At 38.3% G+C, this 14,762-nt stretch overlaps 1 protein-coding gene across 1 annotated transcript in view; it reads right to left on the bottom strand.

Moving 5' to 3' along the window:
• Faf1 (Fas associated factor 1) overlaps positions 1 to 14,762 on the bottom strand; it is a 307,082-nt gene that overhangs the window by 17,553 nt on the left and 274,767 nt on the right. The window contains exon 18 of the mRNA XM_021200199.1: positions 11,119 to 11,334. Coding sequence (XP_021055858.1) covers positions 11,119 to 11,334 — 216 coding nt within the window. The remainder of the gene's footprint in view (positions 1 to 11,118; positions 11,335 to 14,762) is intronic.

The raw sequence follows: 14,762 nt of genomic DNA, 5'->3' as shown, positions 1-14,762 counted from the left end.
CAGAACACATTTTCTCTGCAGTAAATGGAGCACAGTAATGGTTCCAACAAAAGGTCTACTATACTGTGAGTGACAAAGTGTGTAGTTCTTTCTCATGCAAGGTAAAGGGAGACAGGAAAAACTACAGAGTCATGTGTCCAGATAGTCTAAGCACTGATATATTTTCTATGTATCAATTCCTTCAATCTTCTACTGGCTGGATACATTCATGGCACCTCTGATTAGTCTTCCTGTCTTTCTCCATGTTAATTGTCTTTCCAAGTTGCCAGTGAGACATAAAAGCAAAGCCAGCCCCACCACGGTTCATTTCTAGCTCTGCTACTTTCTGGCTATGTGATCTTTGTTACACGACTTCATTGTATAGTTTCAGCTTCCACACCTATGAAATAGCTTAATATTTACTAGGAATTAGAAATTTTTGGACAGAGCTTTGAAATCTGCTTCTTTGAGTGTTTTTTTTTTTTCATAGCTATAAGGTAAGGATAACACCTATTTCAAAATGTAAAAAGTCAATTACATGATGCCTATAAAGTGCTTGGCATATGATGGGATCTCAATAAATGGTAGAAAGCATAGCTATTATTTTAAGGTTATTTGTGCATTTATATCATTCACTGATTTATTGAAAGTTTTTTTTTTAACTAAACACTAATTAGATTCATATCTCATCAGTACCTCATAGTTTACAATGTACAATGTATTCTTCACCTTACCTAAGCAATCCTGTGGGTCTTGGGAGTTAAGTGGAATTTAGTTCTATGTAGTAGAGAAGGACCTTGAGATTTATTGAGTTGGGTATATTCTACCCAGGGCAGCACAGCTCCTATGTGATCTGATTCCTAATCCAATGTTCCTTCCTCTACATACTGCCCTCTCTAGTCTACTGCTCAGTCCTTCCAATGATAAAGTACAGGCATCCCTAATTTCGAGTTTTCAGGTTGACTCAGTATGTATGGCACTGTTAGGGACCAGGAAAGGGCAGGTTTTGGTAAAGGGTAAAGTTCTAGTTAGGATAAAGCCTTAGAGGTCAATCACAGGGCATGGTAACCTCAGGGAGTATATGCACTTAGTATTTCTAAATTTCAAAAAAAAAAAAAAAAAAGACTTAAAAGAATTTCTCATTAAGAAAATGTAAGTACTTGAGGTGGTGAACATGTTAATTAGTTTTGTTTAATTAGTTTGGTTTAACTTTTTTTATCTTGCAGTTTTTAAATTCAAAGTCTTGTGTATGCTAGGGACACTCTCTAGTCCTGATCTCCAAAGCTAGCTTTCTGATTTAATTTTTTGACAATATAACATCTATAGAAACATCATCTTGAACCCATGGTAATAATTAAAAATTTAAATTATTTATTTAAAATTTAAAAATTATTTAAATTTAATTTCATTATATTTATTAATTTATTAAAATTATTTAAAATTTCCTTTAAAATTCTAACTTATAAGTTACAAATAATTTAAAAATATAAACTGCCTTTACTAGAAAAATTTCCCTTTAATTGGAAAACACTAGATTAGAACTTCACATATAGTAAATACAGACTTTCTTATAAAGGAAATACTATAGGCTTTATTTTTTAATTTTTGCTATTTACTGTCTTTTAGTTGAACAATGGTACCAAGTCAGATATGGTGGCATATTGGCTTTAATCTCACCACTTAGGAGACAGAGGCAGATGGATCTCTGTTATGTTTGAGGTCAGCCTGATCTACACAGCAAGTACCACACCAGACAGGGTTACATGATAAGACCCTGTTTCAAAAATAAAACATATAGCTTTGACTTAGGAACTCACATGTCTATAGGTGAAATAATCCATAGTAATTTTTCCTTACAACATACCATTTGAAAATAAGTAAGCTTGCACACTGTTGGTGGGAATGTAGATTAGTACATTCTTCTGACACAGTGATATCACCAATGAAGATACAGCCAATGAAAATAGTCAGTATGTCATAAGAGACACCTGCACTCCCATATTCACTGCAGCACAATTTACAATAGCTAAAAAAACCCTGAAGCCATCTATATGTTCATCAACTGAAGACATGGCATATATTCACAGTGCAATACTATTCAGCTATAAAAAGAAATCCTGTCTTTTGTGATGATGTGGGTAGAGCTGGAGATCACTCTTTTAAATGATGAAGCCAGTCACAGAAAGACAAGTACTGGAAGGTCTCATTCATCCGCATGTAAGACTGGGAAAAAAAAAGGATCCATACATAAGCTGAGAGTGGAATAGTGGTTGCCAGGGAAGAACGGAGGTGGATAAATGTTGATCGACACACAAAGTTAGAGCTAGACAGAAGCAAGACGGTCTTGGAGTGCTACTGTAGTGGATAGCTGTAGAGAACCATGATGTATTACACACTTTAAGATGTTACAAGAAAGGATTTTAAAAGGTTTTGGCACAAAGAAACAATGTTTGCAGAGACAGACTTAGTTAACCTAATTTAAACACATAATATATACAGGTATGGAAATATTCCATAATGCCAACAAAAAGATGTCTTGACTTCTTTTACTCAAGAAGTTGTATTTGTGTGTTTGAATGGGTGGGTGGAGCATATGGTGAGAGAGCCAGCAGGAAAAAAGATGGCTTGAAAGTGTGAAGAATTTTGTATGGCTTGTTGCAGAATTTTAAACCTTTTCCTGAAGGCTAGGGTACCTGGTAGTCCATGGGCTGCATGCAGCTGAATGATAGCCAAATACAAAATTGAAAAATTAAACATTATGAGATTATTTTTTTATTTTTTAAAAAAAGATTTCATGCTGCTCAAAGGTGAGACATTATTATATTAATAATGTCAACTTACCACTACCTATAATCACCTGAAGGAGAGCCTCAATTGAGAAATTGTCTAGATCCACTGGCCTGTGGATATGCTTGTGTGGCATTGCCTTGATTATAAGACCTAGCCACTAAAATGACAGAATTGGACCTGATATCTCTATGATCTTTTAAAAATATCAGATATTAAGATTCCAATGGCCAGGTAGTTGTGGCACACGCCTTTAATTCCAGTACTTGGGAGGCAGAGGCAGGCGGATCTTTGTGAATTCAAGGCCAGCCTAGTCTACACAGGAAGTTCAAGAAAACCAGGACTGTTATACAGAGAAATCCTGTAATCAAAAATAACAACAACCAAAACAAAAATGAAAGAGGGAAGGAAGGAAGGAAGGAAGGAAGGAAGGAAGGAAGGAAGGAAGGAAGGAAAAGGAAAAGGAAAAGGAAAAGAAAAGGAAGATTCCAAGGACACATTAAGAGCATTTGGATATTTTTAACACAAGGATGTACCATTGTGGGCATGGGACACCAGTATCACTCACCTGTAATTCTAGCAGTAGGGAGGCTGAGGTGGGGATTACTGGGTGTGTGCTGTTAGTTTGGACTATATGGTGAGTTCAAGGCAACTATTGTCTACACAGTAAGATCCTGCCTCAAATGAAGGAAAATCAGGATGTACTGGCTGGTTTTGTGTGTCAACTTGACACAAGCTGGAGTTATCACAGAGAAAGGAGCTTCAGGTGAGGAAATGCCTCCATGAGATCCAGTTGTAAGGCATTTTCTCCATTAGTGATGAAGGGGGGACGGACTCTTGTGGGTGGTGCCATCCCTGGGCTGGTAGTGTTGGGTTCTATAAAAAAGCAAGTTGAGCAAGCCAGGGGAAGCAAGCCAGTAAAGAACATCCCTCCATGGCCCCTGCATCAGCTCCTGCTTCCTGACCTGCTTGAGTTCCAGTCCTGACCTCCTTTGGTGATGAATAGCAACATGGAAGTGTAACTTGAATAAACTCTTTCCCCCTTGATTTGCTTCTTGGTCATGATGTTTGTGTAGGAATAGAAACCCTGACTAAGACACAGGGCAAGAATTCAAGGCAGGGACTGAGCAGAAGCCATGGAGGCATGTTGCTTACAGGTCTGCTCTCCTTGCCTGCTTAGCCTGCTTTTCTTCACAACCTAGAACCAGCTGCCCTGAGCTGATTCTACCCACACTGAGCTGGGCTCTCCCCACATCAAACATTATTTAAGAAATGCTCGCCTGCAACATGTCAGTCTGATCAGTTCCTTAACTGATCTTCCCTCTTCCTAGACGACTCCAGCTTATATCAGGTTGACAAACCCAGCACAGTTCTTCAGGAACTATTCACCTTGTTTTCAAAATCAGGCTCTCTCACTGGCTTAGAGCTTGCCCAGTAGGCAAGGCCCACACAGGAAGCCCAGGGGTCCATCTGTTCTTGCTTATCAATGGTAGGATTATAAGCAGGTGCTACCATGCCTGGCTATTTTTTGTATGGGTTCTAGGGACTGAATTCAGACCCTCTGGCTTGCAGGACAAGTACTTGACTAACTGAGCTACTTCCCTAGCTCTGTTTTCTACAATTACGGAAATATTTTTCTTCTCCTTAAGCTATCTAAAACTATAGCAAATTTGTACCAAAGGGGGGGAAAAACCTTTGTTAAAGAAATGGAAGTATTTGCTTTCACCTCTACCTGATCCCTCAAAATTCAGAAACCACTTGAGAGTACTTTTAGTGAAAGATAGTTGTCAATCAGAATTTAATCAGAAACTGTTCCTTTTTATCACAGGATACAACTGGACATACTGGTTATGTTATCAAGCTTTGACTAGAACATTGTATTTGAGACTCTGATGGAATATATCTATAGGCACAGCACACAAAACACAAACATGTGTTTTGGTTTGATTTGCCAGTCTTAACAACCTGCTCAAGACTCAAGAATTTCAGCAAAGGGAGCTGGATAGATGGCTCAGCCTTTAAGAGTACTGGTTGCTCTTCTAGGGAACCTAGGTCCAATTCCCAGTACCTGCAAAGTGGTTTACCACCATCTGTAACTCAGTTCCAGGAGATCTGATGCCCTCTTTTAGACTCCAGGGGCATCAGGCATGCACATGGTACTCATACACATAAAATAAATAATATTTTAAAATTTTTAAGAAAGAAAATAAAAATCTATGAGGTCAAATGCTATTTCAGTGCTTATGTAAATATTCAGGTCAAGTTGGATGAGACTAGACTTATTTTGCAAACAAATTAGTCTTACTTTAAGTATCTTAGGTGCATGTGGGAGGTAGGAGTGATGGAGGTGAGAAAACAATACATTTTAGAAGGAACTTATACTTCACTGTTACTTGTTTTTGTGAGTTTTTATTATCTGCCTACATCCTGGACTGGATGCTGAATTATTCTAGTTTCCTCCAACATCTGGCTCTAACTCTTTAAGGCAAGAATTGCAGTATTCTGCAAGCTCTAAAAGGTGAGTTGAGAAACTCGAATACATTTCAAAGTACAAAACTCTTGCCTGTTGAGTGGGATAAAAAGAGAGTCCAGCAAACTACTCATCTATAACGAGAGGCACTCAAACTGCAAAACAAAGGAAGTTGATGGCCTCGTGCTGTTTTACCCAGCACATCAGAATGATCCCTCATCACAATGAGATGACTTTTCCTTGCTTAAACGATGTCTTTTACTTACTTGGCAGAATATTTCTATAATTATAATTTCATAATCATTAGTATCTGCAGGTAATGTGACAGAGTGTCAGATCTATTATGTTAAATCCAAATCTTTGCATGACTTAAGGAATCTTTTACTTTTAGTGTGCATAGAGAGTAGCTTCAGCAAAATCCCTAATGTAATGAATTTGATTGTGCACTGTAGGTCTCTATTTTATAGAACCCCACAGTGGACTCATTCACTCTTATATGTCCTATGATTTAACACATCATGAGTTGCCAGACAGTAGAATTGTGAACAAGGAGGAATCTACCAGTTCTTATTGCACATACCCTGTTATACAGAATTAATTAAAAAGTACTCGATTAAAATATGAGTATAGTCTTCATCCAACTCCATCTTTAATCTATTCAGTTCTATTTGATTTGATTCTTGGGGTCTTTTGGTAAGGTGCACAGTTTTTGGCATTATTTTCCATATCGTCACAGCAGTCATCTCCCTGGCATACTGTATCCTCTCTAAAGTTCCAAGGTTTGCATGTAGCCGTCCACCTCACAGCAAACGGTCCATCTTGGAATGAGATGACATAAATTCATTCAGAGAAATGTGTGAGTACATGTTGAGAAGAGAAATGCCAAGGACCATAACTGACAGTAGTGCTAATGTCCTAAAGCATTTGTCATACTCTTACGGAGGAGGGGGCTGAGCAGAAGATGGTAACTGTTAAACAAAACTGCTAGTCCAAAGTTACTGGAGGCACTGCTCTGGACTAAGTTCCTGTAGAGCACAGCAAATGGAAGTGAAGTCACTCATGCTACATGACCCACAATCAAACTAATCTTTAAGGAGACAAAAAGATCCCCAAACAGATGCTTTCCCTGCATCCCAACCTAGTAAGTCAGGATAAGGGAACTACTCTGCTTTAATCCTGACAAAAAAGTAACCCAGTTAAGCAGTTTCCTGACCCTCCTTCCTAATTAGTCTGCTTCCCCATTCCCACTTTATAAAACCCACAGTTCTGTTAACATTCAGTGGAAGCTTACATTCTGTTTTATAGAATAGAGGCTCTGTGGATTTATGAACCACAAAAGCTACTTATATTTATAAGAAAGTTTGTTGTAATTTGGTCTTTTACAGCAAGTGGGACATAGGTCCCTAGAGCTTGTCATTCCTCAATCTCCTTTTCTAGAACCCTCTTCTAATTACTGTAAAAATAGAAAATAGCCTCTTACTTGTTGGTAGAATAGGAGTTGACAAAAGAAGAAAAACAGAGAAGGCAGGAGAGCCAAGAGACGAGGGATAAAGCAATAAGGAAGAATAGAAAGGGGAGAAAATGGCAAGTGTAAAATTGAAACTGAAAGGAGAACAGGAAGGAAGGAAAGAAACTGAGAAAGGAAGAATGGGAAGAACCTAAGTGGGACAGAAAGAACCTAAGTGGGACAGAAAAGGAAGGCTGCGTGTTACTGACAACCTTACACCATACAGCATGAAAAAGGAAGTCCAGGAAAGACTCTCTGGGCTAGGACAGATGCAGAGGGGAACTTACTCATCTTTTAGGACTCACTGACAGGACAATGCCCAGAAAGAGGCAAATGGGTCAGTACAGTCTGTGCCACTAACGGTATAGCATACTGACTCAAGCTCTGGAAGGAAATACTATTCTCTCTCCTGGTGACTTTTACTAACAAAATGCAAACAAAACCCACTCTAAAACCATTTTGACAATCAGCTTTTCTGGGGAAGGCCTGTGCCTGCTGCTACTTTGGTTATCCCACAGTGCTCAGTTCAGTGAAGTATAATAGCCAGCAGACATTCAGCAAATAGTGGGACAGCTGGGAAATCTTAATATGATGTAATGTTTTCATTGTTGGGGGAGACAGGGGCACAGAAGAGCATTTAATAGATCCTTTGGTGAGAAACCAGCCTTTGCTTTGTGGAAAAAGGCTCAAGACACAATAAGACTCCTAGAGTTAAGTCTTATATTATTTGTTATTAAAGAGGCAAGGACTTAAGATGTGCTTTTTAACAGTCTTTAGTTTGGCTGTAATTTGAGATGACTTTTACAAATTACATCCTAATCCTTGTAGACTCAGATGGCTATTACAGAGAGCTTTGTAAAAACACTAGTCATTCGACTTGAAAGAGCATTCAGAGAGGGATGAAGTGCCATTAACTGTCAGCCCATCTACGACTCTAGAGGCCTAGAGTCCTGGACTTTCTGGGTTTAGGATTGGAATCTGGGTGGGCCTAGGGCATCTGTTGTGAATTGGAATAGTCTTTCTAGCTCACTAAGGAACAAGAGATTTAGGATAGCCTGAGGTTATCAACACTTGACAACAGTTACCAAAAGTTCACTTATGAGGCACCATGATAAGAACCGTGGCAGAGAGGGATGTGGCTATGATTTGGACTGTCACTCTAAGTCATTATTGAACAACATGGCAAGTACTATTAAGGAAAGGATGCATAAGCTGCAATAGTAGATAGCTTTGGAGAAGAAGAAGGGCTTCGCAGAGAGGTTGATGTTTGAGTTTGGCATTAAAACCTGACTTCAAATAGGTAAGGAGAGTGCAAACATTGAAAGGGCTGTTAAGAGAGTATATAAAGCATAGCGGCACAAGAGTGTCTGTTCTTTGGGTAAATCATAAGCAATCTCCTATCTTCTGTTGATGGAAGCCAGGTTGGAAATGTAGCAAGGGACTAGACTGCTAAATTTTCAACTCCTCCAAAGGGACTTGTACTGTACTAGGGTAGCAGAAACTACTTCAGAATCTTAAGCAAGAAAGGACATGGTCAGCAGGGCTTTGGAAATTAGCAGCTTATTTTAGGTTGACTAAGTGTCTCTAGGTCAAATATTTTCCCTAAAAAACTGGGCCAAACTTGATAAAAATTTGTCTTGTAATAAGGAGTTGGATCTGATACACAATAAGGTTTAAGAGGGACACTGAGAAGAAAATCACTGAATAGCTTTCTTTGATAACGAAAAACAAGTGTACATGATATAGCTAGGTTAGGAGTACATTTTTTGTTAAGACTAAGTGGTGGGCGCTCCACTTCAGGCTGTCGAACAATCAACAACAGCCTACACTTTCAGTACTCAAAGCCTTGGACAGGAAGTTCAAGGCGTGAAGACAGCAGGTCAATGAATCCCCTGCTTCTTTTCAATAGTAACATTTCAGTCTTCTGGGAAGAAGTGGTTACTGCTAAAGAGAAAATCTAGTTTCTTTTAAAAAATAAACCCTTTCAGCTGCTGGAGAGATGGTTTGGCAGTTAAGGACACTGGCTGCTTTTCCAAAGGACAAGGGTTCAATTCCCAGCACTCATCTGGTGGTTCACTGATCCAATGCCCTTTTCAGGCCCCAGTGGGCACTGCATGCATGCGGTGCAGACATATGCATGCAGGAAAAAACAACCATAATAAAAATAAATAAATCTCAAATCCTGCCGAAATTAACTTTGAAAATTAATTCCAGCTGGGTATAGTGGCTCACACCTTTAATCCTAGCACTTGAAGCAGGTGGATCTCTGTGAGTTCAAGGCCAGCCTGGTATACAGAATGAGTTTCAGGAGAGCCAGAGCTACATAGTGAGTTCAAAACTCACTATGATCTTGAAACCTTTGATAGTAGCTTCTTCACCAACATCTGGCTGTGTGGTATAACATATGCAGGCATGTTTATGTCTATCATAAATGAAGGAGAGCTTGGAGCAGTAGTTGGGAGCGGTGAGAGAAGGGAGGACTGATGACTACCACTTAATATTCACTCTAGTTTCCTGAACTTATTAGACGTAAGAGGCAGGCTCTTCACCACAGAGGATTTATAGCCTGGTAGTCAGCTAAAAATACACCATTGGCTTCTGATTCTATTCTGCAAAACCAACTAGTAATGTGAAGGATTTGGACAATAAGCCCTGGCCAAACTCTTGATTCTGATATGTTAAATAAAATCACATCAGAATAAAAAAATTAAGATTTACTATGTATTTTAGTTGATACAAGTTGAGAACTGAACAAGTCTCATTCCACATTTGATGTAAAGCACTGGTCAAAAGAGTAGATTTTGCTTTTTTTTTTTTTTTTTCTTTTTTCTTTTTGGTTTTTCAAGACAGGGTTTCTCCATGCAGTCCTGGCTGTTCTAGAACTCACTCTATAGACCAGAGTGGCTTTAAACTTGGTGATCACCCTGCCTCTGTCTCCCTAGTGATTAAAGGCATTTGCCACCACCACTTAGCAGGACTTGCTATTTCTAAAGATAGGAAAATCAATACTTCAGTCATGATTTTTCCTAGAAAATGTTTCCTTAAATGAGGCCAAATCTGCCTCCTTTAACTTCCTTTTAAAAAAAAAGGCTTTTTAATTAATTCTCTAAGAATTACACATGATGTATTTTTGATTATATTCACTCCTCCCCTTCCCCTTCCTGTCTGCCACTGTCTGCCCCCTTAAAGTCATCAAGTCCAGTTTGTGCTGCCCATACACTCTTGGTTGTGCGGCCCACAGACTCTGCCTTTATCAGAGCATCTTCATTTCTGCAGTACATGGTGAGTACAGAGACCCTCAACTGGTGAGAGTGCAGAAAATGAGTCTGCTGAACACTTCCTCTTTCAACTCACTGGTCCTGGGTTTGTGCACCAACTCTTACAAAAAAGTCAGAATCTTTGTTATGGCAAGCCTTTAGAAGCTGAAGTCAGCCTCAGTGTCTCCCAAGGTCTTTCCTTTTCCAGAGAACATTTCCTCAAAAGACACGATCTCCAGTCTCCTTATTAGCCCTGGACTCTAGACAGGCTCTTCCCATTTTAGACTCCTGTTTGACCATGAAGCTTAAGAATTCTCTCAAGGTTAATCGATTTTAGTGAAGGCAGAGTTGAAAAGGACCATTTAGTTAGCTGGGCTTACACCTCTAAAAATGCAGCTGTCTTTTCTGTTGGCAGTCATAATACATAGCTAGTATATATTTACCTTAATTCAACATAGAGGTATGAACCTCTATATATTTTCATAAAAATTCACAAAATATTACTTTGTCCACAGTTTCAGTATTTAAATTGCTAATAAACATGGTATATAGCAAAGGATTAAATACACAGCCTGTCAGTTTCCTCCATGGAGATGATAGGCAACATTTTCTGAACACAAGCACTTACCATCAGTGAATCTATCTGTACATTTCTACTTTACCCCAGAAGAATATAAAATTATTAACTATCTTGCTATAATACACAATACGACTATAGACATTCATCCTCAAGGTTAGTAATACTACCAGATCACAGAGAAATCTTAGCTTAACATAATGCACTCTAGTGAAACTGTAATTGTGTTGACTCCATTCCAATAATTAAGCTGTGAAGCACAATTCTTAGCATACCCTGAGGTATGCAAAGACGAAACTTAGGGAAGCCTGTTAGGCTAGTTATACATCTAGAAAGTAAAAAGACCTAAGATCTAATTTTTAACATAGGTTTCTGGACATATCTGCTGGCCTGGGAAACCCAACCTCCATAAGTCAAGGAGGGAAACCAAGAAGGACTTGTGGGAATTTTACAGTGGCCCACACCACTCAGCTTTTCATGGCTTCCTCTTTCTGGAGCCCATGAGCTGAAAGCATTCTTTAGAGACAGGAAGGGAACTTACGTCTCTCCTGGGAAAGGTGCTCAGTAACTTGAATTCATCCCATGGAAATCCCTTGGAAGCCACGAAATCAAAGACAATCTGGAGTTTATTGCTGGCCAGGAAACGCCGTTCCAGGAACTCGCCACTGGGGGTTCGAATCCGAAGCTTGCTAACAGGCTCAGCATTTTCTTCCTTTGGCTCTGGAGGCAGGGCTTGTTCTAAGGAGAGTCTGATGGCCTAGGAAGATAAAATTAGGCATTAAAAGTAGCATAGATGGACTTACAGAGAATGGGTGGGGAAGAAAGTAGAAAAAAAAATTGAAAAATAATGAAGACACATGAGTGCTTATATCTTTTAATTAAAAACATTTCAACTTAAAAAATTATATATTTATTTTGTGTGTTACATTTGTATGTGTGTGGGTACCTGAGTGCTATGGTAGGTATGTGGATGCCAGAGGACAACTTGCAGGAACCCACTCTCTCCCCCATATGTGTTGTCATGAAGCTTGATGGCAAGCACCTTTACTTGCTGAGCACCCTTCCGGCCCCATAGGAACTGTGTTTACAGGTACACTTTAGTGGCATTAGCACATTCACAATCTTGTGGAACTGTTACTGTTTCTAAGGCTTTTTCCTCACCCTAAATAATCGCTATTAATTTTAAGCATGTCTTTAGAAAAGTCTGTATTTTAATTGTTTTATATGTAAACTGGTATTATATTAAACTTCATATTTTTGTTTAGCCATGAATTTGGAATTGTTTAAATTTCTATTAAAGTAGCATACATAAGAAAAAGTGCCTAAATATTGTATATTTGGTAAATTTTCAGAACATCAACATACCTATACACTTGCACCTGATCAAGTGTCCCAGATCATCCCCTTTACCTAGGGGCTCCCTGTCTTCAAAATCCATCACTATCCTGACTTCAAAGAGCCAGTTTTAAAAATATTAACCTGAGCCAGTGAGATGGCTCAGTAGGTAAAGATATTTGATGACACCAAGCTTTGTGATCTGAGTTCAATCCCTGGAACCTACATGGCAGAAGAAGAATATTGACTGCTATAAGTTGTCTTCTGACTTCCAAATGTGCCACCTAAACAAATAACTACATTAAAAAAAGCTTTAGCATGATTAGGAATATAGGTTTTCTGGTTATGACAAAGAGAAGAAAATACTGGCTACTAGGCAAGGAACAGCCTTTCTAATCACTCATGTAAGAGAAAAGGTGTAACTTAGTGACTGAACACTTGCCTAGCATATACAAAGACCTGAGTTTCATTCCCAAACTCAGAACATCTTCCTCGCAAAGTCCTTATACAAAACAGCAGTATGTGAAAAGTACTTAGAGCTGATACCTGGTCAGCACTTAGTTGGTGGTGAGCGCCTCAAGTTGAAGATAACACTGAACAACTGAGGACAGTTGCTACCACTGTTCTTCCAATCTTCCCTTTTCATACTTCAAATTAGAACTGATTCCGTGTCTCCTGGTTTTCTCCCACTTTCTCTTTAATGCACCTGCCTGCTGGCTTTCTATTTTGACATTTCCCCATGCAGTAACAGATGTTACATTATTGTCTGAATGAAAGTGATTATACTAGAGGAGAATAAACAACAGTAGCCCATTAGTCTATTCATTTTGTAGACAATATCTGCTGCCCAATGTAAGCGGTCTCCATAGCTTTTCTGCAGAATGAAAGCAAACCTCATATTCCATACTAGTGGACTACTGGGGAAGCCAATGAAGAAATAGTAGGGAAACCAAGAAGAGACTACTGCATTGGGTCTGAATAACTTAAGTTTTACTGGCAAAAGGAACAAAAATACAGCAGTAGTCCAGTCTCAAATACATTAAATGTAAAGGACTTGTGTAAGAAAACATGTTTTATAACAATGACACAAAGGACATCTAAACTCAGTCATTGTAAACAGTCATTTAAACTTCATTTGGTTTGTTCATGTATAGTTTTTTTATTTGCATTATTTTAGGTTTGTGACAAAATCAAGCTTGTCTCTTGAGTTAAAAATATCATCTTACTTAAAGCATTCCATCTGAACAATGAGAAATGGGGCATTTTATAAAGTGAAATTAGGTACTGAAAACAGATTCTCACAGAAGGCTGTTTCTATACAATCTCATTTTTTTTTTTTTTTATTTAAAGAAACAGAAAATAGTCAGGCAATGGTTATGCACATCTTTAATCCCAGCACTTGGGAGCCAGAGGCAGGCAGATCTCTGAGTTTGAGGTCAGCTTGGTCTACAGAGTTCCAAGACAGCCAGGACTGCACAGAAAAACCCTGTCTCAACAAACAAACAGGAAACAAAAACTTTTACCAAAAACTGACTTAATACATATGAACACACACATGTATAAAAAATGTGTACATTACACTTTAGGCTTTTATCAATAAGTATATAGCGACTAACAATTTACAATGTAAAACAGTCTAAAGCTATTATCAATTCCATGAATTCTTCCTGATTATTTTCCTGTATTAAGCACTGTTTTAGATGATAGGAAAAGAACACAGAAAAAAAAGCACAAAAAATTCTGCTTAAATGGATATTAATATTCTACTTGGGTTAAAAAAAAGGTCATGGCAATAAAATACATGAAGGAAATGTCTCCTCATAATTAAACATAGCATATGGAGAGTGGGAAAGCTGGAAGAACGAAAGAGGAACACAGTCTCCAACACTGTAAGGCACAGGGAGAAAAGCTAGGCCACAAAGTATTACAGGTAGGAGTCATGGCGACCATCCAGGCCCTGGGACTGGAGTGTAAAGTGCAGCACAGCTGCCATTGTGACTAGAACAGAATGAGTGAGACGGGACAGTTAGAGAGGAAATAAAGGGTGCATTTACAAAGTATTCAGCTTGAAAAGGCCACTTAATGTGTTTTTCCTTACTTTGAAATTATGATATAATTTGTTGACAATAAGCCTGTCATATATATATATATATATATATATATATATATATATATATATATATATATGTAAAGGGCTTTGTACTTGTGAGGCAAACACCCTATCACTGATCTATATCCCCAATGCACAGAAATCTTAATTTTGATGAAGTCTTAGAGTTTGTGTAAAGATCAAAAAAAAAAAAAAAAAGTTTATGCTTTTTGTCTGTTCAGGTATGAGCATGTGACTGTAGTTGCTCACAGAGGCCAGAAGAGGGCATCAGATCCTCTGCAAGCTGGACTTAACAGTTGAGAACTGCCTACCATGGGTCCTGGGAACTGAAATCCGAGTCTTCTAGAATAGCATAATGTACTCTTAACGACTAAGTCATCTCTCCAGCCCCATGACTTATTTTATGGATCATAACTTTGGTGTCACTACTAAGGAATCCTTGCTTAACCTAAGGTTATGAAGATTTTTTTCCTGTTTTCCCTAGACCTTTAATGAATATATGAAATCTTAAACTCTGACAGTATCCTCCAATATTATTCCCTTTTCATCATTGTTTCAACCTTTCCATTTCTGGTCTTCTTCATATACATTTTTAGGAAGTTTGTCAGTTTTGAGGTGAAATTCTACAGAGATTTAACTGAGATCAATGTAAGATGTTAGCTTTTATTTTGAGGTTGAAGTTAATTTAGGAAGCATGATGAAATAATTGCAAAAGGATTCAATAAGGCTATGCGGAAGAC

Source organism: Mus pahari, chromosome 6, assembly GCF_900095145.1.
Source record: "Mus pahari chromosome 6, PAHARI_EIJ_v1.1, whole genome shotgun sequence".
NCBI lineage: Eukaryota > Metazoa > Chordata > Mammalia > Rodentia > Muridae > Mus > Mus pahari.
This window is presented reverse-complemented; position numbering and strand designations above follow the sequence as displayed.